The following is a 23,396-nucleotide window of genomic DNA, read 5'->3' as shown; positions in this document are numbered from 1 at the left end:
CCGCAATCCTCCACCTTTTGTCACACATCCGCTCGTGTGGGAGGTCTTTATCTCCCAGTACCCCCTTTGATCCTCCGTCGATCTGTAAATGTGCTTCAATCTGTTGTTTAGCTACCGATGAACCTGGATTTCCGAATTAAATAAATAAATAAATTTAAAGCCCCCCCCCCCCACCTTTTTCATTCACCGTCTCTGATTCTTCAGGTTCAACCTTCACAACGTGCAACAGATCTGAAACAGAAACCTCACGTTAGGAAGTATTAAAGGGTACATCATTTCTCCAACAAAACCCTAACAAAGGAACAACTACAATGGCACTCGGTAGAGTGCATACCTCCGGCAGGCTGAACAGTTTACATTTTGTATCCCACTGATAGGCCGCATCTGGATTCGGATGTTAACCAAAATCTCATTGGCTTGTTCTTGTCACATCCCAAGCTGTCCACCAAGTTTTTATTTTTTTTTTGTCCAAATCCTTCCACAACTTTGAGATATCCTGCTCATGAACAGACAGACACAGACAGACAAACAGGGGCAAAAACACAACCTCAGTTCACCTTTGGTGGTGGAGTTAATTACTCAATTTGAGTTTTAAAACATCCCACATTTGATAAGTAATGGTTGAAAAATATGTCTTGGGATCTTTACAGCATGTTGATGACCTAAATCCAGAGAGAGAGAGAGAGAGAGAGAGAGAGAGAGAGAGAGAGAGACAGAGACAGAGACAGAGACAGAGACAGAGAGACAGAGAGATACACGAGACAGAGAGGAATATAAACCTGAGCATTCCTGATGGTTGCCATTGGAAAGGTTTCATGAAGATCCCAAGATCAGTTCCGAGGCCAACAGGATAGCTCAGCGGTGAATAACCTTTGAAGTGTCTAGTCTGGGTTAATTTGCCCACGTGGTGTTACAAAGGTATCATCCTGGTGCTTTGAAGACGGGGAGATGCATAAATTGCAGCGAGCGTGCCATCTTTTCGGTGGATCGTTAAGCAAGATGTCCATTTGTATTTTAATGTTTGCTTTTGAAGATCTCGCAACACCTTGAGAAAGGGGTCGTTGCATGATGAAACATCAGCCAAATTGTAAAATTTTCTGCCCTGCGTCTGCATCGGCGGCAAAGTCGCGCCACAATAAATGAGGCGATGAACAACCAGATGTTGCATTCAATGTGTGAGTGAATGAACCACAGATATCTGACATTTATTTTACTGAAAATGTTTGGTGTAAGAGTGGCCTGTGCACTCACTGGATTAAACAGCTCTAGTTTAATTTCCACTTCCATCCATCCATCCATCCATCCATCCATACCATACTCTGTGCAGAGCGTTGGTGCTGCCTAAGCAGTCTCCTTGGCTATTAAGCACAATCCTGGATGGGTCGCCTCTCCGACACAGGATACCATCAAGCTGGCACTCATTTTTCTGACCTCGGAAGGATGACAGGCAGAGTCAACCCCACCTGGTATTAATTCAACAGCCGAGTAGGATTTGAACTCAGGATCCTGGGATCTCAAGCCCACCACCCCAACCATCAAGCCAACACCAGGCATGATTTCCACTTCAAATGAAACTAGAGGGGGAGCACTCGGGAGAGTGCAAAACCTCCGCCACCAATACTGCTGGGTCACTCAAGTGAACCTTATATCTTATTCATTAAATATGATGTCAACAGTGCTGAGAGTTATAGTTCTTTTCTCCAACATTTTTTTTTTGGGGGGGGGGGGGGTTGGAAATCACTTAAAACGTAAAAATGCCCCAAAAAAAAAGAATCGAAATTTTGTTGAAAAAAAAGTTGCAAATTTTTTTTTCTCTAACAATTTTTTTTGGGGGGGTTGGAAATCACTTAAAACATGTGGAAATGCAAAAAAAACATTTTTCTTTTTTGGGGGTAACAATTTTTTTTGGCGGGGGGTTGGAAATCACTTAAAACATGTAAAAATGCAAAAAAAAATTCTCAAACAATTTTTTTTTTGGGGGGGGTGGAAATCACTTAAAACATGTAAAAATGCAAAAAAAAAATTTTCTCCAACAATTTTTTTTGGGGGGGGTTGGAAATCACTTAAAAAATGTAGAAATGCAAAAAAAAATTTTTTTGGGGGGGGGTAACATTCTTTTTGGGGGGGTTGGAAATCACTTAAAACATGTAGAAATGCAAAAAAAAATTTCTCTAACAATTTTTGGGGGGGGTAACAATTTTTTTGGGGGGGGGTTGGAAATCACTTAAAACATGTAGAAATGCAAAAAAAAAATTCTCTATTTTTTGGGGGTGGGGGTAAAAAAAAAATTTTGGGGGGGGGGGGGTTGGAAATCACTTAAAACATGTAGAAATGCAAAAAAAAAAAAATTTCTCTAACAATTTTTTTTGGGGGGGGGGATCAAGTCCAAAATTTAATGGCATGATCCTTGGACCATACCTAACCCCCCCCCACCAAGTTTCGTCGAAATCCGTCGAGGAGTTTTTGCGTAATACTGTTCACAAACAAACAAACAAACAAACCGAAAGGGGTGAAAACAGTAACCTCTATCCATCTTCGAAGATGGCGGAGGTTAAAAAGTGTTCAACCACAAGCTGCACGACCTTCTGCGAGCCGCAAGCTGCCGACATCGAACAACCTGCAAGCCTGCGGTTGCAGATTCCTTTATTCTTCTACCTCCACATTTTCCTCCCCAACCACTCAGGTTTGCAGCTCGAGAATGGAGGATTCTATAACTCAAACAATGTTCTGTGTTATTCCATTTTTCAATTGTTGTTACGTCATCGAATTATTGAACGTAATTGTAAATCTTGTTCGCATCATCGTTACCATTAAATAGATAAATTGCTCAGGTAGGGACGTATTCTCGTTCATGTGTCGTCATGTCTCGTCAGGACAGCCAAAGCAGTTGTTTTAGCAAGAAAGATGATGATGATGATGATCATCATCATCATCATCATCATCATCATCATCATCTGGCGGACGGTTTCAATTCGGCCAATCACAACGCAGCGACCTCGAGACCACGCCCCACAGGTACGGAGTGCTGAATGATCGGCGTTTTCGCGCCTCTTGTGGTGTTAATTATAATGGAAATATTTAATTAGGGGACATCAAATATCCCTCAAGGTGTTCAAATGTTTCCTCTCACCTGAATGGTCAAAGAGTGCAGCTTCATTCTCACCGATTTCTGACTCGACTTTCACACTCCCCATGCTCCCGACGAACCAGCAGTCATATTATTCTGACGCTCACTCATTCAGCACGAACCGGAAGTTTAAACTTAACATGTAAACTTAGCTCATTCTATTTCACCAACTACTGGTTACCATTACTCCCTGAGGATGGTCTGATGTTAAGAATATGGCCTCATCACATTTCGATACGATGGTTATTTTGGGAGGGGTAATATGGCTGACACAACTTCCGGCGCCTTTCAGTTGACGTCATTGATGACGCCTTGGTTTATGGGCGGAGCTTACTGTGTGTGTGTCTGTGTGTGTGTGTATGTGACCGCTGTTTCTCGACAACCACTGGTCCGATATAATTGAAACTTGCCAGATATATTGCTGGGGCCCTGTGGATGTGCCTTTTCAAGGTTTGATAGTAATCGGACAAGTGCTTCCCAAGTTGTGGCCATTTATTTACAAACCAATGACAGGACACGTTGCTGCGGCCATTTTTTACCAACCAATGACAGGATACGCTGCTTCGTAGGCGTGGCCGATGGGGAAGAGAACCTCAGCCGCGTTCGCCATTACGGGGTTTTTTTTTTCTCTTCTCTTCTCTCCAGCTCTCCTCTCCTCCATGTTTTTCCTTGCGAAAAGGCAAAATACGTTGCTGCTAATTGAATAATTGGCCATTAAAACGAATAATTTATCAAAACGTTGGCAGATCCAGCAGCCTCCGCATTCTAGCCCTGGACGAGGAAACATAGAAGAAGCGCCGTTTCCCTCAGCAATGTTGTTTATGAAGAGGTGCTAACGAGATAAAGGTGTGTACATGGAGACAATTTTATTACTATTTATTAATTGAAAAAAAAATTGTTCCGAAAATAATTTATCAAAAAAAGTGCACAACTTTTTTTTGTTTCCAGGTGTCAAAACGGTGCGGCCTTTGGAAGTGTTAAGGAATTCAGCTCTACTCAACATGCTTGCCAACTAAATACATCTAATTTTGGTGGTTTGCTTTGCAAACTATTTTTTTTAACTATTTTAAAACTAAAACAATTCGAACATGGAATACCTAATGACACTGTACTTTCAGGTCTCCTACAAATCCTACCCTGTCGCCTCACCGTGGCATAGGAGAGTGGCAATGGTCAATGGCAGCAAATGTCATGGCTAGCAAAGACAGGGAGGTAAACTTGATTTTAATTTGGATTTTAATTAACTCTGTGTGTGTAAGTATCACAGCAGTTGTTACTTCAATGAAAGCGATAATTCGTGGAATGATGTGAACATTCCATACGGGTACGCACTACTTCTGGATAGTGATGACTTACTGTATTCTAATAATTTCTCGATTTCTTCTGCGCATTTGTAGATAAACACAATGCCCCAATCCAGTCGTCGTTTACGAGAGCGAAGGAACGGCCTGTGTGTTTGTTTGAAATTTTTTTTGTTTTTTTGATACGTACAGCAAAGCGAGAGCGAAGGAACTGCCTGTGTGGTTGTTGTTTCTGGCACACGGTTTGAAAGTTTTTTTTTTGTATGTACGGCCACGCACGTACGACCACGCGAGAGCGAAGGAACGGCCTGTGTGTTTGTTTCTGGCAAGTGGTTTTAAAGTATATAAATATATATATATATTTTTTTTTTTGCACACATTTTTTTATACATGCATACACACACTCACACACACTCAAATACACACATACATTCACACACACACACACACACACATACTCAAATACACACATATGCACACACATACACACACATAGTCACATACATACACATACATACTCAAGTGCACACATACACACACATTTACTAAAATACACACATATCCACTTACACACACATACACACATACTCAAATACACACACACATACACACACACACACACACACACACACACACACACACACACACATACACACACATATACACACACATATACTCAAATACACACATATACACAAACAAACATACACATGAGGCACACTCAAGAGTGTGTATTTGAATGTGTGTGTGTGTGTGTGTGTGTGTGTGTGTGTGTGTGTGTGTGTGTGTGTGTGTGTGTGTGTGTGTGTGTGTGTGTGTGTGTGTGTGTGTGTGTGTGTGTGTGTGTGTGTGCATTTGAGTGTGTATTGGAATGTGTATGTGTGTATTTGAGTGTTTGACCACACAAGATTGGGAGGCAAACATCATTCTGCCTGATCTCAAGTGAAGAGTGCAGTGATGCCAGTTGAGGTTATGGATGGGATGGAGGGGGAACAAGGAACATCTATGAGAAACACTTCACAAAGCACCACCACACCTTGATGGTTTGAGTTCAGCCTTGAGATGAGCAAGATTATGTTTTCAGGCATGACTGACAAACGAGGCACACTCAAGAGCGTGTATGTGTGGCCTTTTGTCAGAGTGTGTATGTGTGTATGTGTGGCCTTTTGTCAGAGTGTGTATGTGTGGCCTTTTGTCAGAGTGTGTATGTGTGGCCTTTTGTCAGTGTGTATGTGTGTATGTGTGGCCTTTCGTCAGAGTGTGTATGTGTGGCCTTTTGTCAGTGTGTATGTGTGGCCTTTTGTCAGAGTGTGTATGTGTGGCCTTTTGTCAGAGTGTATGTGTGGCCTTTTGTCAGAGTGTTTATGTGTGTATGTGTGGCCTTTTGTCAGAGTGTGTATGTGTGGCCTTTTGTCAGAGTGTGTATGTGTGTATGTGTGGCCTTTTGTCAGAGTGTGTATGTGTGGCCTTTTGTCAGTGTGTATGTGTGTATGTGTGGCCTTTTGTCAGAGTGTGTATGTGTGGCCTGTTGTCAGAGTGTGTATGTGTGGCCTTTTGTCAGTGTGTATGTGTGTATGTGTGGCCTTTTGTCAGAGTGTGTATGTGTGGCCTTTTGTCAGTGTGTATGTGTGTATGTGTGGCCTTTTGTCAGAGTGTGTATGTGTGGCCTTTTGTCAGAGTGTGTATGTGTGGCCTTTTGTCAGAGTGTGTATGTGTGGCCTTTTGTCAGAGTGTGTATGTGTGGCCTTTTGTCAGAGTGTGTATGTGTGGCCTTTTGTCAGAGTGTGTATGTGTGACCTTTTTTCAGAGTGTGTATGTGTGACCTTTTTTCAGAGTGTGTATGTGTGGCCTTTTGTCAGAGTGTGTATGTGTGGCCTTTTGTCAGAGTGTGTATGTGTGGCCTTTTGTCAGAGTGTGTATGTGTGGCCTTTTGTCAGAGTGTGTATGTGTGGCCTTTTGTCAGAGTGTGTATGTGTGGCCTGTTGTCAGAGTAAAAAAAAAAGGAAATGTGGAGGGAATCGATCAATTGTCCGTCAATGGGAAAAGTGATTACATCAACTAGTTCGGGTAAAATGTGGATGGAGGGAGTGTTTACATCTAATCGTGTTGTGTTTACATCTAATCGTGTTGTGTTTACATCGAATCGTGTTGTGTTTACATCTAATCGTGTTGTGTTTACATCTAATCGTGTTGTGTTTACATCTAATCGTGTTGTGTTTACATCTAATCGTGTTGTGTTTACATCTAATCGTGTTGTGTTTACATCTAATCGTGTTGTGTTTACATCTAATCGTGTTGTGTTTACATCTAATCGTGTTGTGTTTACATCTAATCGTGTTGTGTTTACATCTAATCGTGTTGTGTTTACATCTAATCGTGTTGTGTTTACATCTAATCGTGTTGTGTTTACATCTAATCGTGTTGTGTTTACATCGAATCGTGTTGTGTTTACATCGAATCGTGTTGTGTTTACATCTAATGGTGTTGTGTTTACATCTAATCGTGTTGTGTTTACATCTAATCGTGTTGTGTTTACATCTAATCGTGTTGTGTTTACATCGAATCGTGTTGTGTTTACATCTAATCGTGTTGTGTTTACATCTAATCGTGTTGTGTTTACATCTAATCGTGTTGTGTTTACATCTAATCGTGTTGTGTTTACATCTAATCGTGTTGTGTTTACATCTGATCGTGTTGTGTTTACATCTAATCGTGTTGTGTTTACATCTCATCGTGTTGTGTTTACATCTGATCGTGTTGTGTTTACATCTGATCGTGTTGTGTTTACATCTAATCGTGTTGTGTTTACATCTAATCGTGTTGTGTTTACATCTAATCGTGTTGTGTTTACATCTAATCGTGTTGTGTTTACATCGAATGGTGTTGTGTTTACATCTAATTGTGTTGTGTTTACATCTAATCGTGTTGTGTTTACATCTAATTGTGTTGTGTTTACATCGAATCGTGTTGTGTTTACATCTAATCGTGTTGTGTTTACATCTAATGGTGTTGTGTTTACATCTAATCGTGTTGTGTTTACATCTAATCGTGTTGTGTTTACATCGAATCGTGTTGTGTTTACATCTAATCGTGTTGTGTTTACATCTAATCGTGTTGTGTTTACATCTAATCGTGTTGTGTTTACATCTAATCGTGTTGTGTTTACATCTAATCGTGTTGTGTTTACATCGAATCGTGTTGTGTTTACATCTAATCGTGTTGTGTTTACATCTAATCGTGTTGTGTTTACATCTAATCGTGTTGTGTTTACATCTAATCGTGTTGTGTTTACATCGAATCGTGTTGTGTTTACATCTAATCGTGTTGTGTTTACATCTAATCGTGTTGTGTTTACATCTAATCGTGTTGTGTTTACATCTAATCGTGTTGTGTTTACATCTCATCGTGTTGTGTTTACATCTCATCGTGTTGTGTTTACATCTCATCGTGTTGTGTTTACATCTAATCGTGTTGTGTTTACATCTCATCGTGTTGTGTTTACATCTCATCGTGTTGTGTTTACATCTCATCGTGTTGTGTTTACATCTAATCGTGTTGTGTTTACATCTAATCGTGTTGTGTTTACATCTAATCGTGTTGTGTTTACATCTAATCGTGTTGTGTTTAGATCTAATGGTGTTGTGTTTACATCTAATCGTGTTGTGTTTACATCTAATCGTGTTGTGTTTACATCGAATCGTGTTGTGTTTACATCTAATCGTGTTGTGTTTACATCTAATCGTGTTGTGTTTACATCTAATCGTGTTGTGTTTACATCTAATCGTGTTGTGTTTACATCTAATCGTGTTGTGTTTACATCTAATCGTGTTGTGTTTACATCTAATCGTGTTGTGTTTACATCTAATCGTGTTGTGTTTACATCTAATCGTGTTGTGTTTACATCTAATAGTGTTGTGTTTACATCTAATAGTGTTGTGTTTACATCTATTGGTGTTGTGTTTACATCTAATAGTGTTGTGTTTTCATCTAATCGTGTTGGCAATGGTTAATGAGTGAAGGAGCTGGATTTATAATTACCCCACTGCAATACAACCGAAAACCTTGTTACCTTTAACCTGCACCTGTTGGACATTGTCCTGTCTGATTCCTGCTCCATATCTATTACCACCCTCAGATCCTTATCCTGTGTCTCTGCTCCAAGATTGTCCCTTCAATCACGATCATGTAATCTCTATTTTCATGATTCTATCGCACATCCAGCACTTTACATTTATTGATGTTAAACTGCATCTGCCAATATTTTTGTGAATGGAGTGTTCTTTTGAATGAATGGGAAGGAATCACTTTCAGGTGCGAGGCGGAGCCTGCGATCGGGTTCCTCTTGGAGGGCGGAGCTTGTGATCGGGTTTCCCTTGTGGGGCGGAGCCTCTGCAGCTGTTCCGGTCGCTCGGAGAAGTCTGATTGGGTTTTCCTTGTGAGACGGAGCGACGAATCGGTTCCGGTCATGTGACTGTCCGTGTGAATGTGTTCCTGTTGTTCGGAGGTTGTAAATGTTTTCAGGTTTCATCCAAGCGTAGGGGAGAAATGGACATTGTGAAAGTCGAAGCGGAAACCTGTGAACTGCGAACGGAATACCCCCAGCACGCAGATGACGAGGAGAGTTTGTGGACCACGTGGAACCGACGAACAGTGTGTAAGTTTAATTTTTGTGTTTCAAGAATAACCACACAACGATCGGTGCGCACCTTCCGTTCCTCACGTGCACACCTTCCGTTCCTCACGTGCACACCTTCCGTTCCTCACGTGCACACCTTCCGCTCCTCACGTGCACACCTTCCGCTCCTCACGTGCACACCTTCCGTTCCTCACGTGCACACCTTCCGTTCCTCACGTGCACACCTTCCGCTCCTCACGTGCACACCTTCCGCTCCTCACGTGCACACCTTCCGCTCCTCACGTGCACACCTTCCGCTCCTCACGTGCACACCTTCCGTTCCTCACGTGCACACCTTCCGTTCCTCACGTGCACACCTTCCACTCCTCACGTGCACACCTTCCGTTCCTCACGTGCACACCTTCCGTTCCTCACGTGCACACCTTCCGCTCCTCACGTGCACACCTTCCGCTCCTCACGTGCACACCTTCCGTTCCTCACGTGCACACCTTCCGCTCCTCACGTGCACACCTTCCGTTCCTCACGTGCACACCTTCCACTCCTCACGTGCACACCTTCCGTTCCTCACGTGCACACCTTCCGCTCCTCACGTGCACACCTTCCGTTGCTCGTGTTACCTGCGCTGCTTACAGAACATTTGCTGTGTTGTTGTCGAACCAAGTAAAGGTGGTCAGCACGGATTTACTCAAGGGAAGTCATGTTTAAGAGTTTTATTGGAGTTTTGTGAAGCAGTTTCTGATTGGATGGATGAGGAAGGGCAGTGGACTTTCAGAAAACATCTTTATCAGGTACCATCATGAGTCCATGATGGAGGAGGTTGTTGGTTCTGGTGAGGGCTTGTGGAGTGGCTGGTAGATTGGCGAACTGGATTTGTGATGGGGAAACAGAGTGGGTGTGAGTGCGAGGACGTCTGACTGCGAAGATGTAAATGGTGGCAGCACCTGGCAGGGATCGCTTGGAGAGACCATTACTAGTCATAATTGACATCAATTGGCCGGCAGGTCGAGAGGTATGCACACTCGCCTCGATGCTGTCTCGCCTGGGTTCGAAACTTGACCCATCTACAAACTGTCATCCTGGTGTCTCACAGGCAGGGCAAAGCGTGTGCGTGTGTGTGTGTGTGTGTGTGTGTGTGTGTGTGTGTGTGTGTGTGTGTGTGTGTGTGTGTGTGTGTGTGTGTGTGTGTGTGTGTGTGTGTGTGTGTGTGTGTGTGTGTGTGTGTGTGCGTGCGCGCGTGCAAGCGCTGTCCCCTTGGATGTATGTTTAACTGGACATCCCGTATGCCGGCATTCGTGGGTGGACGGTAAATATCCCTCCGTGTCCTTCGAGAAGAGTGGGTGAGCTATCGCCGGCACTTTTTGCCAAATTCGAAATTATTACTGTAACCTACATGGGGCACTGCATCAGCGGCACAGCTGCAATCCCCCCTCTCTCTCTCTCACTGCTAATGATGCTACTCACAGCCATGTGTTGCATATGAAAAGAGGAATATTGTAAATCAAAGATCACAGCTCACATCGTATGGTTCACCTTGTTTCTGGTTCACAGTTTGACAAATTCTCTGTTTTCGGACACAGTACTAGTCAGGGATGTTCGGGCATTATAGGGACTGTTTGGTTCAGATTCTTCCAAAAGCACCAAATTTGGCCCATATGTCGCCCATGCCATACTTTTTTCGATTTTGGATGGGCGTCAAGACGGGCGCCCCCCTGGGCCCGCCGCATTATTACAGGCAAAATGTCGGATGACCTCACACAAATTGCAACAAAAGCAAACTCAACAGATTTTGATTCCTGGATATGTCCTCAGTGACAGTAAAAAAAAGTCCTAAGGGATCCTCCGGGGGGGAAAGTCCTGAAATCATGGAAATCCAATATGGCCACCACCCGGCTTCGGGGAAAATGAGAAAATTGTAAAGATTGATATTTTAATATGTAAATATATGTTTTTCTGCATTCTAATTGTTTCTAGTTATGGTCAGTATATTGATATACAAGAATAATTATTTTAAAAAGTGAAATGTGTTGAGGGTAAAATAAAAAATTATAGCTTCTTTGTCCAAAAATGTCAATTTTTTTTGTCCCGAAAAAAAAAAAAATTACCTGATACTGATTTTGGCTCCTGGACAAAAAAAAAAAAGAAACGTTGAAGACACAAGATGAAATCAAGTCTATAGCAATACAGTATAATTATGTAAGTCATTGAAACATGAAAAATTCACAATTCCACTCAGGGCAATCACATCTGCCTGACGAAGGTTTCGAAATGAAAATGAAAATTCACATTAAACTCAGAAACTACATCCATTATAAACTTACTATACATGTTGAGAAAAATCAAGCGTATTAAAGTTAGAACTCGACAATGTCCTCATCATCCTCATCATTGTCACATGGAGTGTTTGTGCAGCCAGAGCGCCTGCAGTTTCCACAAGCTGGAGTGCACTCAATGTTGTGCTTCTGGCATGTGCATCTCATGGTGCTACATTCAGCCTGGCAGTTGCACCTAATGACATGTAACATCTTTTCAGGAGCTGGAGCGATTGATGTCTGAAGTGGCACAAAACCCTCGTCACACTTCTGCCAACCCCAGTCTGTCGGAAGAAGTTCATCTGCACATCCCTTCCATTCTTGGACTTGCAGATACACGCGCAGGCTGTGATACTTTGCTGCTTCTGATGTTGGTGGTAACGTCTGTGGTTGCACGTGAGAGGAGCTCGAAGCCACCTTGTCCCAGTACCGCTGATACCGGAGGGTGTCCAGTGTGTCAGTTGACTTTCCGTTGTAGATTATCACCAATGTTTTTTCTCCTGCATCTGCCACATCACATACGGAAGCTGGATATGTATCAAAAACCTTGGCCTGCTCACGGAATGTGTTGTTTGCTTTGAACTTTTTGAGGGAAGCTCCCTTTCCAATCCCATGAAGAAGAGATGTCGTGTCACACCCAAGAACTGCATGTAGAAACAGTATGTGCTTGCATATGTCTGTACCAATCATTTTCTTTGTAGCCTTGATGTTCCAGATGCGAGGCTTCTTCGTGTTCTTCTTTGGCTCGGGACAAAATAAGAGGTCATGGGATTAGGTGCGCGCGAACTGCACGTGCAATGGCCTAGCCAGTAAACATATGAATCACTGCATTGGGGGCATATATCAACTCCATCAGTTCTTGAAGCCCGGATGACACCATGAGGTGTCCAATACATCCGAGGAAACTCATCTCTGCGTGGAAACCGCCCAAGCGTAGGACAATCCCTTTCAGATCACTTCCCATAGGCTCCGAGTTGATGTTCATGAGGGCCTTCCACCAGAGGGGCTGATCAAAGGTGATTACTGGAGTGACACCGTGGCATCGTGCATGTTCACTGTCAAACATCAGGATCGAGTATATGCATGTGCTGTCACTCGAGTTCATGTCTATCATGGGCAGAAACATGATAGCCGCCTTGCCAAGGTGGTCACCCTTGTGTATGAATTGCATCATTCCTGACCATGCAGGTCTGGGGGACCCAAACAAGATGGATGTCTTCCACAGAAGATCAAGATTTTCAGAGCAGTTCTGGGCTTTTAGGTTGACAAGTTTCTGGTACGTCACTGCTGTCATCCCGTGACTTTCTTCCTTGTGGTACCATATCTGCACCCTTCCAACCATTGTGACATCACGAGACGTCACCTTAGCCCTGGGTATTGGCCGGCCTGATCTGGTTCCAGGGGTGACGGCGGCAATCATCCTCATGCCATGGAATGTGCCATGGCCATCCAGTGTGCGAATGTTATGGTCCACATTGTCAGCTGTATGCTGCACAAACTCTGTTGTCAGGTTAGGGATGTCTGTTCCATGTGACTGAGTAGCATTTTGTTCAAACTGATGCACATCTTCATATGAACAGCAGAACCCGTGATGATGAAGGGAGTCAATGAGAAATCGTGATGCGAAGTGGTGATATAGCTGCACACCCAACCCAACCTGCAGTGGGGCCAGTAAGACTCTGGGTCTAGTTGCCTGCACTATGGCTTTCCCAATTGAAGCCACTTTAACACCATCTTTCTTTCCCACAAACAGTCCTTCAAGCAGTACCAGCAGAGTATCTGGTAAGTATTTAATGCCAGCCTCTTGCGATTGCAGGTCATCACCACATGGGTAGACTTCATGGGATGTTTCAATTGTTTTAATGTCTTCTTTGATGAGTTTGGCAGCGGCCTGTACAAGCTTGATTTTCTCTTCAATAGTGTCTTTTTCCTGCTGCTGGTTGTTGTAATATTCCTGAAGCACTGCCCTGGCTGTTGTCCTGAAGGTGACCACGTTCAGCTTGCCGTTGATCGCAATTTGGATTATCCTGTCACCAAAGTGTTCCCACAGCCTCGCCTTCACATGGGTGTAGCTGTACGCTTCGTGGTTAGTGCCTGCCAGTTTCTGTGTCATGAGGTCAATGAGATCATTGATGGTGATCTGCTCATCATCATTTTCCTCAAGATATCTTGCCACTTGCAAGAATGCTGCTGTCTTCTCATCGCCTCGAGGCCGTCCAAGCTTTGTCCTCTTGGATTCTTCGGTGTCCGTCATCTGAGCTATTGGTATCTGTTTATTTGTGAGGAAGTTAACACTGCGTGTCTGGTGGGAAACTGCATCTGCTGCATGCAAGTCATGCACATGCAGAATCCGTGCCTTCACAGCATCTGACCAAACATCGGCTCGTTCGCGGCATATTGCCAGGAGCGTGTCCTTCAATTCAATTGTCTTTCCTTGAAGCACATCCTGCGTCCTCCGCTTCCTCCCAAACTTGGCTGGTCTACCACAGAAAAGGCAATCAGTGTTGAAAGAAAACCCCCCCAATCCTCAGATGACCTAAGTACATGTCTATCACTGCTTGTACTGGCCTTTGACTCTTCTTTCTTGGTATCCTTGGCTATCTGATGTGGGTTGCAGTATATACGCCGGCAGTCTTTGTGCACCCTTTCCCCAGGTACAGTGTGAATGCTGTCTTTCCTTGCGCTGCTGGCCTGGTTGATGGCTGAACACCCCTTTTCTGTTTGAGGTGAGGCTGATGGGCCTCCTCCATCCTGTTTGCAGATGGCACACCGTTCAGGTCCCTCCATGCCTGAAAATAAAAATCCAGAATTAGTATAATTGTTTGAAAGTTTGAACTGACTATGTTATATTAACAAATAAACCTAGCTATGGCATTTAAAATCAGAATTTGTCTTAATCCTATTAATGTATTACCTATAGCCAGGCGTTTATCCTTTGTTTGGACCGAATACGCACAAAGTGCACATATTTCAAATTAAGGGGGTCGGGGTAGGCAAATGGAAATAAATTCAACAAAAATTAATATTGTGTGTTAATTCTTTCACCAGAGGATAGTACTAATGTCCCTGTATCTGGAAATATATAGTATGTATGCCTGGGGATATATATTGTTGCGAATTCGCACCCGCCGGCGTGCGGACGGCCACGTCACTCGAATCGCGACCACGTCGCCCACCGGACGGACAATTCAGTCGTGACCCTCCGGGAACTATCGCTCAGAGCCAGTCACGGGTGGGCCTTTCGACCTCACCACAATCGTGCCAATCGGCCACCCGCGTAGGATAGGGTTGTTCGCCAAACTCGACCTACCTAAGTACCCACGCGGATGGTAAACCGGGCGATCGTACCTCGCTGCCGGTCGACTCCGGACACGAGCCGCTTGGCGGCCCATTCCGTACTATCGGGATAACCGAGCGGTGTTATCGTCGACCTCGACGGTTAAGATTATTTACTGGGCGTTTTGCACCCACTACGAACCCTTTACGTGAAGCAGGATGGAGGATCAATAAAGAAAAGACGAAGCGAAATGGGAAAACAGTTCACACAATGCACATTTATTTCCCGGCACACGGAAAGCACATATATACAGCCATACAGTCAAAATGCACATATAGCAACCAAAACAAAAGCAACAACGACGCAGATTTACTACCGACTACGCGCACACACGGCAACACTTATACAGTTCTATTTTACAGACTGTGCCAACACACATTTACACAAAAGCAAAGGAAAGAAGCCACCCTCAGACAAGGGGGCAGACAGGCCTGTAGGCCAATTGTGCGCGTGACCTGGAGGAGCAGCCAGGTCCGCGAGACCGGGGGGGTCCTACCCGCGTCCTCATGACGCGTTGGTGGACGAGCCGCAAATGTGGCCGCGCGGCTGTGCCCCGACTCTGTGCTCCTTGGCAGGTTTCGTTGGCACGACGTTTGGAGTGGGGTGGGAACGGGGCCCCCTTTTTGCACTATCTCAGCGTGGGGGAAAGGGGGAATTGTTGATGCCCTGGGGAAGGAGAATGGCTGGCTGGCTTGGGTCCCACGACGAGCGATCCCACACCACGACCTCGTCGCCGACCGCCGTCCTTCTCGCCTTGGACCCGAGCTCCTTTTCCTCTTCCCGCAACTCTTCTCAGCCGACTCCAGAACCCAACTCGATGACACTCTCCTCAGCCGACTGCAGAACCCAACTCTCTGCCACACCGATGACTTCGCCACCCGACTCGACTGACTTCATTCGCCTTGCGCTCGCCTTCTTATAGGCTGGCAGGAGCAGATGATATGCAAATATTCGGATCACGATGACCTTGGGGGCGGAGCCACGCTCGCCCATTGGTCGGAGGAAACGGGGGCGTGAACCTCCCCTGATCCTAGAATTTGCATATATCGATTTCACACAGACGCGCCTGGAAGCGGGGCCAAGCCGCCCCGCGCTCGCTAATTCGACGGAGGAAAAGTGGGCGTGTAGCGTTCTTGATCCAAATTTTCCCTCGGAAAGGCCGCTATTTGCGCTCGCGGCTCGGTGTGTTCGGCACCAATCGCTGAACGGGCCCGAGACAGCCCGACGCTCCGTGTTCACAGGTGGTGTGGGAATGGCCGTAGAACGAGAGAGGTGAAGGTGGTGGAGGGTTTATCGGTGGTGGTTTGATGGTTATGGTGCCGTTTGGGAATGGCGGTGATGCGATAATGTGGGAGCGAGTTATGAAGGTAAAGGTCGTGGCTGTTGGCGTTGTTGTTGTTGTCCGAGGGTTGGAGCGTGGTTGCAGTTGGTGATGATGGCTGGCGTGGTGGTTGTTGTGTGATGGCGGTTGAGACGTGGTTGGTTCAAAATAAAGATAGAACAGAAAAAATGGCTAACTCAAAGGATCACAGCCCGAATGAATCACATAAATTCCCTCTATGCAACGGGTTTGGGCTAACTACACATGTACTTAGAGATATCTCACCTACGGGCCCTGAATGGTGGTTTGCGAATTTCCACAGCCGTAACAATATGTTCTTATATGAACAAACTTTCTCAAGTCAAAATATTTTTTAAGGAAAAAATAGACATTTTTGGACAAAAAAGCAATAATTTTTTATTTTACCCTTAATACATTTCACTTTTTTATAATCATTCTTGTATATCAATATACTGACCATAATTAGAAACAATTAGAATGCAGAAAAACATATATTTACATATTAAAATATCAATCTTTACAATTTTCTCATTTTCCCCGAAGCCGGGTGGCGGCCATATTGGACTTCCATAATTTCAGGACTTTCCCTCCCTGGAGGATCCCTTTTCATAGAGTAGCAGGGGCCAGAAAAGAGGCTTATTTAGTGAGATACCCACACCAGCAGTACCACATTTTCTAATGTTATTATTGACCACCTACTATCCCTGTACATGAAAACCAATGATGCCAGTCTGGGAAATGGTGGCATTCTGAGAAATAGGTCAATTAAGGTCATTGACCCCTGCATTTGGCAATATTTACTAAAACGGCTATAGTTTATATCGTTTTCATGTTACAATACCTTGATATACATCAAACTGATCCTAAGACAATAGGCTATAACATGCAATAGCAAAAAAACGTGGCTGTTAATTGTTAGTGCAGAACCAATTTTATGACAAATTTTGCCCCCAAAATCCAAATTTTCGCATTTTTCAAATACTTTTAGCATCACTCAGCACATGCATAATATAAAAGTATCAAATATTAAGCATTAAAAAGTTTCTCTCGGGTCTGCTGCAATTATTCATATATAATATATTCTATTATCTTAAAGGTAAATCATATTTTCATCACATTTTGTCCAATATGTCTGAAAATACCTGAAAATGGTATTATTCAACACTCATGGCAAATGACCATTAATTTCATATGAAATGTCTTTGAAATAATATATTGTTGTAAGGAATTATAATTGTTGATGAGTATATCAATAACACACAGGGATAGATCCAGAATTTTTGGAAGGGGTGGGGGAGGGGGGTTACAAATACCTATGTACGAACACCCCCTCCCGCTTCCTCAATATCACTAAATACATATGCACTAAAAATAAGTGCCACCCCTAAATCCTGAACCAACCCTAAAATAATGCCCCTGACAAAGAATATTGGATTATATAAGATGATCCCATATGCCACAATAATCCTGAGATGACCCCCACATTCCTGAGATGGTCCCCACATGTGGCACTGCTATAAATAGCATTCTCATCAGCCATGAGTTTACAATGTATCTGCAATTAGGTCAGTCACACTTGAACAGATGCGATAGACTACACATACTGCAGCATGTTTTACGTGACACCCTCTTCTCTGTTAAAATGTAAGTCTGAAAATATTTGTTTCTATTTTTTTGTAATTATGAAGTCTTGTGATGAAGATATATTACCATGTAGCAAATTTTCTGATGGAAAAACATGTGGTATACTGAATGTTTTGCCTACAGGCTGTTGAGCTGGGGTTAAATAGTATTGTCATGAGAATGTGTCTAAAATGGAAGTCATTTCTGCATAAATTTTATGGAAGGTACATGGTGTTGTGAAAAATAACCCCCCTGAAAGAATAAAGTCCTACGAATAGGGTTTATCTCTAGGTCTAAAATACTTATGAATTTACATTGAATTATTTTCAATTTAGTGGATTAAATAGACTTATTCTGCCTGACTATTGGTGACCAATATTTTTTACGCTTGCAGGCAGATCCACATTTTGGCTTGGTGTACTCAAGATTACTTCAACAGCACTGAACAGTCTATTATTACAATATGGATGCAGAATTTGACACTGCTCCCATTGCCAAGAAAGCTCAGGGAGAAGATACCATTGACATTGATAAGTGTCTTTTCTGCACAAAATCCTTTTCATCAAAGGAACAGCCAGTCACTCCAGTTCTTAACAGACTACGGTCCTTATTCTCAGCATGCAGACAACGGAATGACTCAGTTAGTCAGAAACTTTTGGCCCATGAATCTGATATAATTTCTGGAACAGTGGTGCTCAGGTATCACAGACAATGCAGATCAACATATGTAAGCCAACATCACATCAGAAGAGCTATTAAAACAGTTGATAACTCTGATGTAGTTTTGGATGATGGTGGTAATTCTAGTAGTGGTAATGGTGATGGTGCAAGTGGTGGGTGCGCCAACTGCTTTTCAAGATCCAAGGCATCAGTTGTGAAGTTTGACATCAGTTGTGAAGACAACAGTAGGAGATGCTTTGCAAAAGGCATACGAGATGTCAAAAGTTTTGAGGGAAGTAGCTGAGGATGAAGAGACAAGTTTGAAGACAGATTTGACATCATCAATGGTCGATGAAAGCATTGTTCACCAGGCTATGGGGATTCTGAGAAGAGGATTCTACCAGATTCACAAGTTGGATGATGAATACTACTCTTCTGCAGAGATGTCCACTGAAGCCAAACAAGAGTTTGTGGATCCCCTCCTTTACAGAGCTCTGGGATGGCTCACTGATGAAAATATGCATGCTGAGGCCATTGAATATAGCTGACACTGAACCAACACATTCCAAGTGCCTGAATATAGCCTGTGACATTATCACCCTGTCAACATCTGTAGCCTCACCTAAACATCTGGGTCTGGCTGCTCACCTTCGCCATGATTATGGCTCCAGACAACTGGTGGATGACATGTACCATATGGGTTATAGTGTGTCCTACACAGAAATTCGGCAGTTTGAAACATCTGCAGCAAGCCATGCTAGAAAGATTGCATTTGATGCCAAAAGTGGAGAGTTTGTACAAACAGCCATTATAGTCCTCAATATTTCTTTGAAATTTATTTTCAACAAAGTACATTGAAAAATTACCATTTAAAAAATATTTATAGTATATAAGAATTTGTACCATGTACCCTCTCTCCCCCCATTTAAACAAATCCTGGATCCATCCTTGTGTGTTGTTGATATACTCATCAACAAATATAATTCCTTGTGACAATATAATATTTGAAACAAATTTTTCTCTTAATAAATATGAAATTAATCAAGTTAATGGTCATATGCCATGAGTACTGAATAATACCATTTTCAGGTATTTTCAGGCATCTTGGACAAAATGTGATGAAAATGTGATTTACACTTAAGATAATACAATGTATTATATATGAATAATTGCAGCAGACTCTAGTGAAACTTTTAAATGCTTAATATTTGATACTTTTATATTTTGCATGTGATGAGTGATGCTAAAAGTATATGAAAAATATGAAAATTTGGATTTTTGGGGCAAAATTTGGAATAAAATTGGTTCTGTACTTACTATTTTCAGCCACATGTTTTTTTTGTTATTGCATGTTATAGCCTATTGTCTTTGAATCAGTTTGATGTATATCAAGGTATTGTAACATGAAAATTATAAAAACTAAAGCCGTTTTAGTAAATATTGCCAAATTCAGGGGTCAACGACCTTAATTGACCTATTTCTCAGAATGCCACCATTTCCCTGACTGGCATCATTGGTTTTCATGTACAGGGATAGTAGGTGGTCAATAATAACGACATTATAAAATGTGGTACTGCTGGTGTGGGTAGCTCCCTCTTTTGGTGGCCCCTGCTGCTCCACTATTGGGACTTTTTTTCTGTCACTGAGGACATATTCAGGAACCAAAATCTGTTGAGTTTGCTTTTGTTACAATTTGTGTGAGGTTGACCAAATGTTTCTGGTAAAATGCCTGCACTATATTGGCGAAATCCAATTCTGGCCGCCATCCGGGTTAGAGGTCAATCGTAATCATGAATAATGCCACTTTTTAGGGGTTTTCAGGGTCAGGGAATCTGATTCTGATTTTATTTCAACGATTTGAGGTCAAGGTCACCCCTCAAGGTCACCCTAAAGGTCATTTTGTGGTTAAACCCGGCGTTTTTGGGGCGTCATTTCAAAAATGGCCTGCCTACGGCCTCTATGGCCTACCTGGGTTATCAATCAAAAGAACCCGTTAATCATTTATAAAATAAGACTTGAATGTTTTTAATTTTGACTCGTAATGTCATAAACTTTTTGCTTCATTTTTAAGATAACACCAAGTCTGTGAGTGTCGACGTGTCCAGCAGCGGAAGTGGTTCTTGATGCCATTCGGAGCTGTGACGACAAACCTATCTCATGAGACTATCCTATCCCTGTTCTTGCGTGTTCAGGAGTGGATCCGGAACCTGCGACTCAGCCTGCTATCATATCGCCGTGATGACGAGACGAAAGTTTATCGCAACGACGAGCCTACATAATATGACTGTCAAACTATGTCCTCCACCGAAATTATGAATTGGGGACTCTGTTGTCTTTGTCAATCGGACAAAACTGGAGAAGCCTTGCAAACTCCTAAGGAGGAGAGACTTGTATCACTTGAGAGAGATCTCAAAGACTTCAATGGTATCAATGCCAATAACCTTCCTTCTGGTATCAATGTCACAATTAGTCAGTTGAATGATGGCTCAGGTATTGCAGCAACTCTTAAATAGCATAAGGCGAGGTATCACAAAACTTGTAGCAGTAATTGTAGTAGTTCTCGTGTCAAACGGGCGAGAGAGAAGCTAGACAAAGAAGCCGGCTCTTAGAATAGTCCCCAAAAATCAGGTCGTCTGGGGAATTTCAGCCTCCAGCCAATGTCAAGTGTTGTGTAATCTGTGAAGGGGAGGACCAGGCCAACCTCCACAAGGTAGTAACCTATGTCGTAGATGCCAATCTAAAGAATTGGGTGAAGACGAACAAAAACTTTCAATTACTTGGTAGACTGGTTGCTGTAGCATCTGATGCACATGCGGCTGATGCCTATTATCACCATCAGTGTTAAGTACGTTTGCGAGACTCCGCTCGCGCTGCCGAGCGACTAGAATCGGTGGGTCCCGCACCTCCGCCCTTCAATCCCATCATCTGCGCTCAAATTGTAGCCCTGATCGAACATTTGGACACCACCGTATTTAAGCTCTCAGAGCTACGCGAGATGTATCAAAAGCTTATGAGTGATCAAGGTCACCCATGCAAGACAAAAAAAAGAGCCACACTCAACTCGATACAAGGATCACCTTCTCGACCTGCTACCTGAATGGGCTGAGTTTTCCAAGGGGAATGAAGGCAGGAAGGATATTTACATATCTCACAAACTGAAGGTGGTTGATGAGCTGGCCAAGACATATAGGTCTCAGATTGGTCAAGAGGACGCACTTATGTTCATGCGGGCTGTGGTGTGATGCACAAGTTTTGTCTACAGAGTCAGGAGCCTTTCGACGGCTCCTTCCCCCTTAACTGCCTCACGGCTCCAGTCAACGAGGAGATGAGGAGTCTCTTTAACATAGTTCTCCGGGGCCCGTAAGCTCTCCGTGGACATGAGAAGATCGGTGGCGACGCCAATCTGGATGCGTGGGTGAAGATCCCATGCAACATCTCACAACTGCTCATCTACAATACCAGTAAGGGTACGCACCATGCAATCAAGACGTCTGCAGTATGGCACAACAAGGAGCGAGAAACCCCCTTCCCCCTGTATCGTGGCCTCAAGCTGCACGGATACGCATGGGACAAAACCAGATTGGGATTGACCAAGAACAGGGTGTCTCGGTATCGTACAATCGTGTCATGGAAGTGAAGCGAGATGTTGCGCGTGCGGTGTGTGCTCGCCATGCTTAGGATGGAGTGGTGGTACCCACCAACAGCCGTCTCAAGGTCTTCGCCACCCACGATGTGGATAATATTGTTACAGATTTCCGCCGGTGTCGGCATTCGCACGACCGCTTCAGTCCAATCGCAGTCGCGCGCCCACCGAAGGCCGGAATCCAGTCGTAGCTTTCCGGACAACCCCGGAAACCAGCTACGGGTGCCTTTTAACGCACAATAAACTTGTAAATTATTCTGTCCACGTGCTTCAGGGTTAATCGCCGAATTGTCGATATACCTAACTATTCGCGCGGACAGAAATACCGAGAGTTTATACCTCGACAGGAACTTGTACGGAACGAGCCGTTAGGCGTGCTCATCCCTTGTGCGTTTTGCCGAGCGGTTTTAAATCGCCAAGTCCCGTCGGACCAGATTATCACTTTTATCGGCCTTAATAGCCAATTAACATCCCAAGCGCACCGTGGCAGTCAATGGCAGAAAATGACGCAACGAGCAGGTTGACATTCAAACAATGGGGCATTTATTCACAGTAAGCACGTAATCAATGGGGGTGGGGGGGGGGGATGGGGACAAGACACGAGGAAAAAGCCTACAGCCAAGGTCTATGCGATAATGTACACGCAATCATGCACTTAACCAGCAATTCTACTTCATGAGACAAGGCGCCACAGACTTCCATACAAAACCCAAGGAAAAGAAATAGGGCTCGTGAGCCTTTAATGGTACTCAGGTCCGGGATGACCGAAGGACTCCAAGAGACCGGGCTGGTTACTTGGCCGCCCGTTGGTGGCGACTCGACGGTCTTCGGGTCGGCGACCCCTGTGTCTCTGTTCCACCTGGGGCTTCGCAAAACGCGCAGTCACTTGAGCGGCTTAAGCAGCTTGGCGGGCGGCTCTCTTTGGTCGCTTGGCCTTCCCCGCGGCCTGGTCGATCGGGCTTGGCCGACAACGCTTCAGAGGAGCGAACGGGCCTTGCTCTCTTAGAGTTGATGCTCTTTTAGGGCTGTTCACTCCTCAGCACCGCTCGAAGCTCTCAGGGCCGTCTGCCGCGACGCAGCTTCGATGCGCCTTTCTCTTCGTGACTCCAAACTCCGTCCTTCTGCCGTTGCGTCTTGATCCCGCCCAACTCCTGACGCTCCTCACCAACTCCAACTCCAACTGGCTCTTGGGACGCGACTCCGCCCTTTTTTATTGGGTGGGGGTGCCCACCCTTCGAACCTTCACCCGAAACTGGCTCCACCTACTTTCACCTCTGCCCTTTCACCCCTGGTGAAAACCCCATTTCGGATTGGCTGGCTTTTTCCAAGGCAGAGCTCATTTTGATCCGAATATGCAAATCAGCTGTTTGCACACGGACGTTCTGATTGGCCAGTCTTTTCCGAGACAGAGCTCATCT

General features: G+C 44.0%; 3 protein-coding genes across 4 annotated transcripts in view; 1 reads left to right on the top strand and 2 right to left on the bottom strand.

Annotated features, from left to right (window-relative positions):
• Positions 1-3,332, bottom strand: part of LOC147025495 (uncharacterized) — a 38,931-nt gene extending 35,599 nt beyond the window's left edge. Inside the window, exons 1-2 of the mRNA XM_085887022.1 lie at positions 3,131-3,332; positions 175-231 (exon numbers count right to left, since the gene is read on the bottom strand). Coding sequence (XP_085743148.1) covers positions 175-231; positions 3,131-3,194 — 121 coding nt within the window. The 5' untranslated portion in view covers positions 3,195-3,332. The remainder of the gene's footprint in view (positions 1-174; positions 232-3,130) is intronic.
• Positions 3,333-4,253: 921 nt separating this feature from the next.
• LOC147025494 (uncharacterized) overlaps positions 4,254-23,396 on the top strand; it is a 60,673-nt gene continuing 41,530 nt past the window's right edge. Inside the window, exons 1-3 of one of the 2 annotated variants that reach the window (XM_085887005.1) lie at positions 4,254-4,339; positions 8,564-8,613; positions 8,740-9,082. In XM_085887005.1, coding sequence (XP_085743131.1) covers positions 8,974-9,082 — 109 coding nt within the window. In that variant the 5' untranslated portion in view covers positions 4,254-4,339; positions 8,564-8,613; positions 8,740-8,973. Of the gene's footprint in view, positions 4,340-8,472; positions 8,614-8,739; positions 9,083-23,396 lie in introns of those variants that run through there. The other variant, XM_085887006.1, reaches the window with a different exon arrangement.
• The window catches only part of LOC147025493 (uncharacterized), a 65,150-nt gene continuing 51,778 nt past the window's right edge, over positions 10,025-23,396 (bottom strand). The window contains 2 exon segments of the mRNA XM_085886970.1: positions 10,025-13,894; positions 13,897-14,162. Of these exon segments, the coding sequence (XP_085743096.1) occupies positions 12,176-13,894; positions 13,897-14,160 (1,983 nt within the window). The 5' untranslated portion in view covers positions 14,161-14,162 and the 3' untranslated portion in view covers positions 10,025-12,175.

This window comes from Eptatretus burgeri, chromosome 6, assembly GCF_056783735.1.
Source record: "Eptatretus burgeri isolate ZD-2024b chromosome 6, Ebu_testis_v1, whole genome shotgun sequence".
Classification (NCBI taxonomy): domain Eukaryota; kingdom Metazoa; phylum Chordata; class Myxini; order Myxiniformes; family Myxinidae; genus Eptatretus; species Eptatretus burgeri.
The sequence above is the reverse complement of the archived record's forward strand: the minus strand, read 5'-3'. Positions and strand labels throughout refer to the sequence as shown.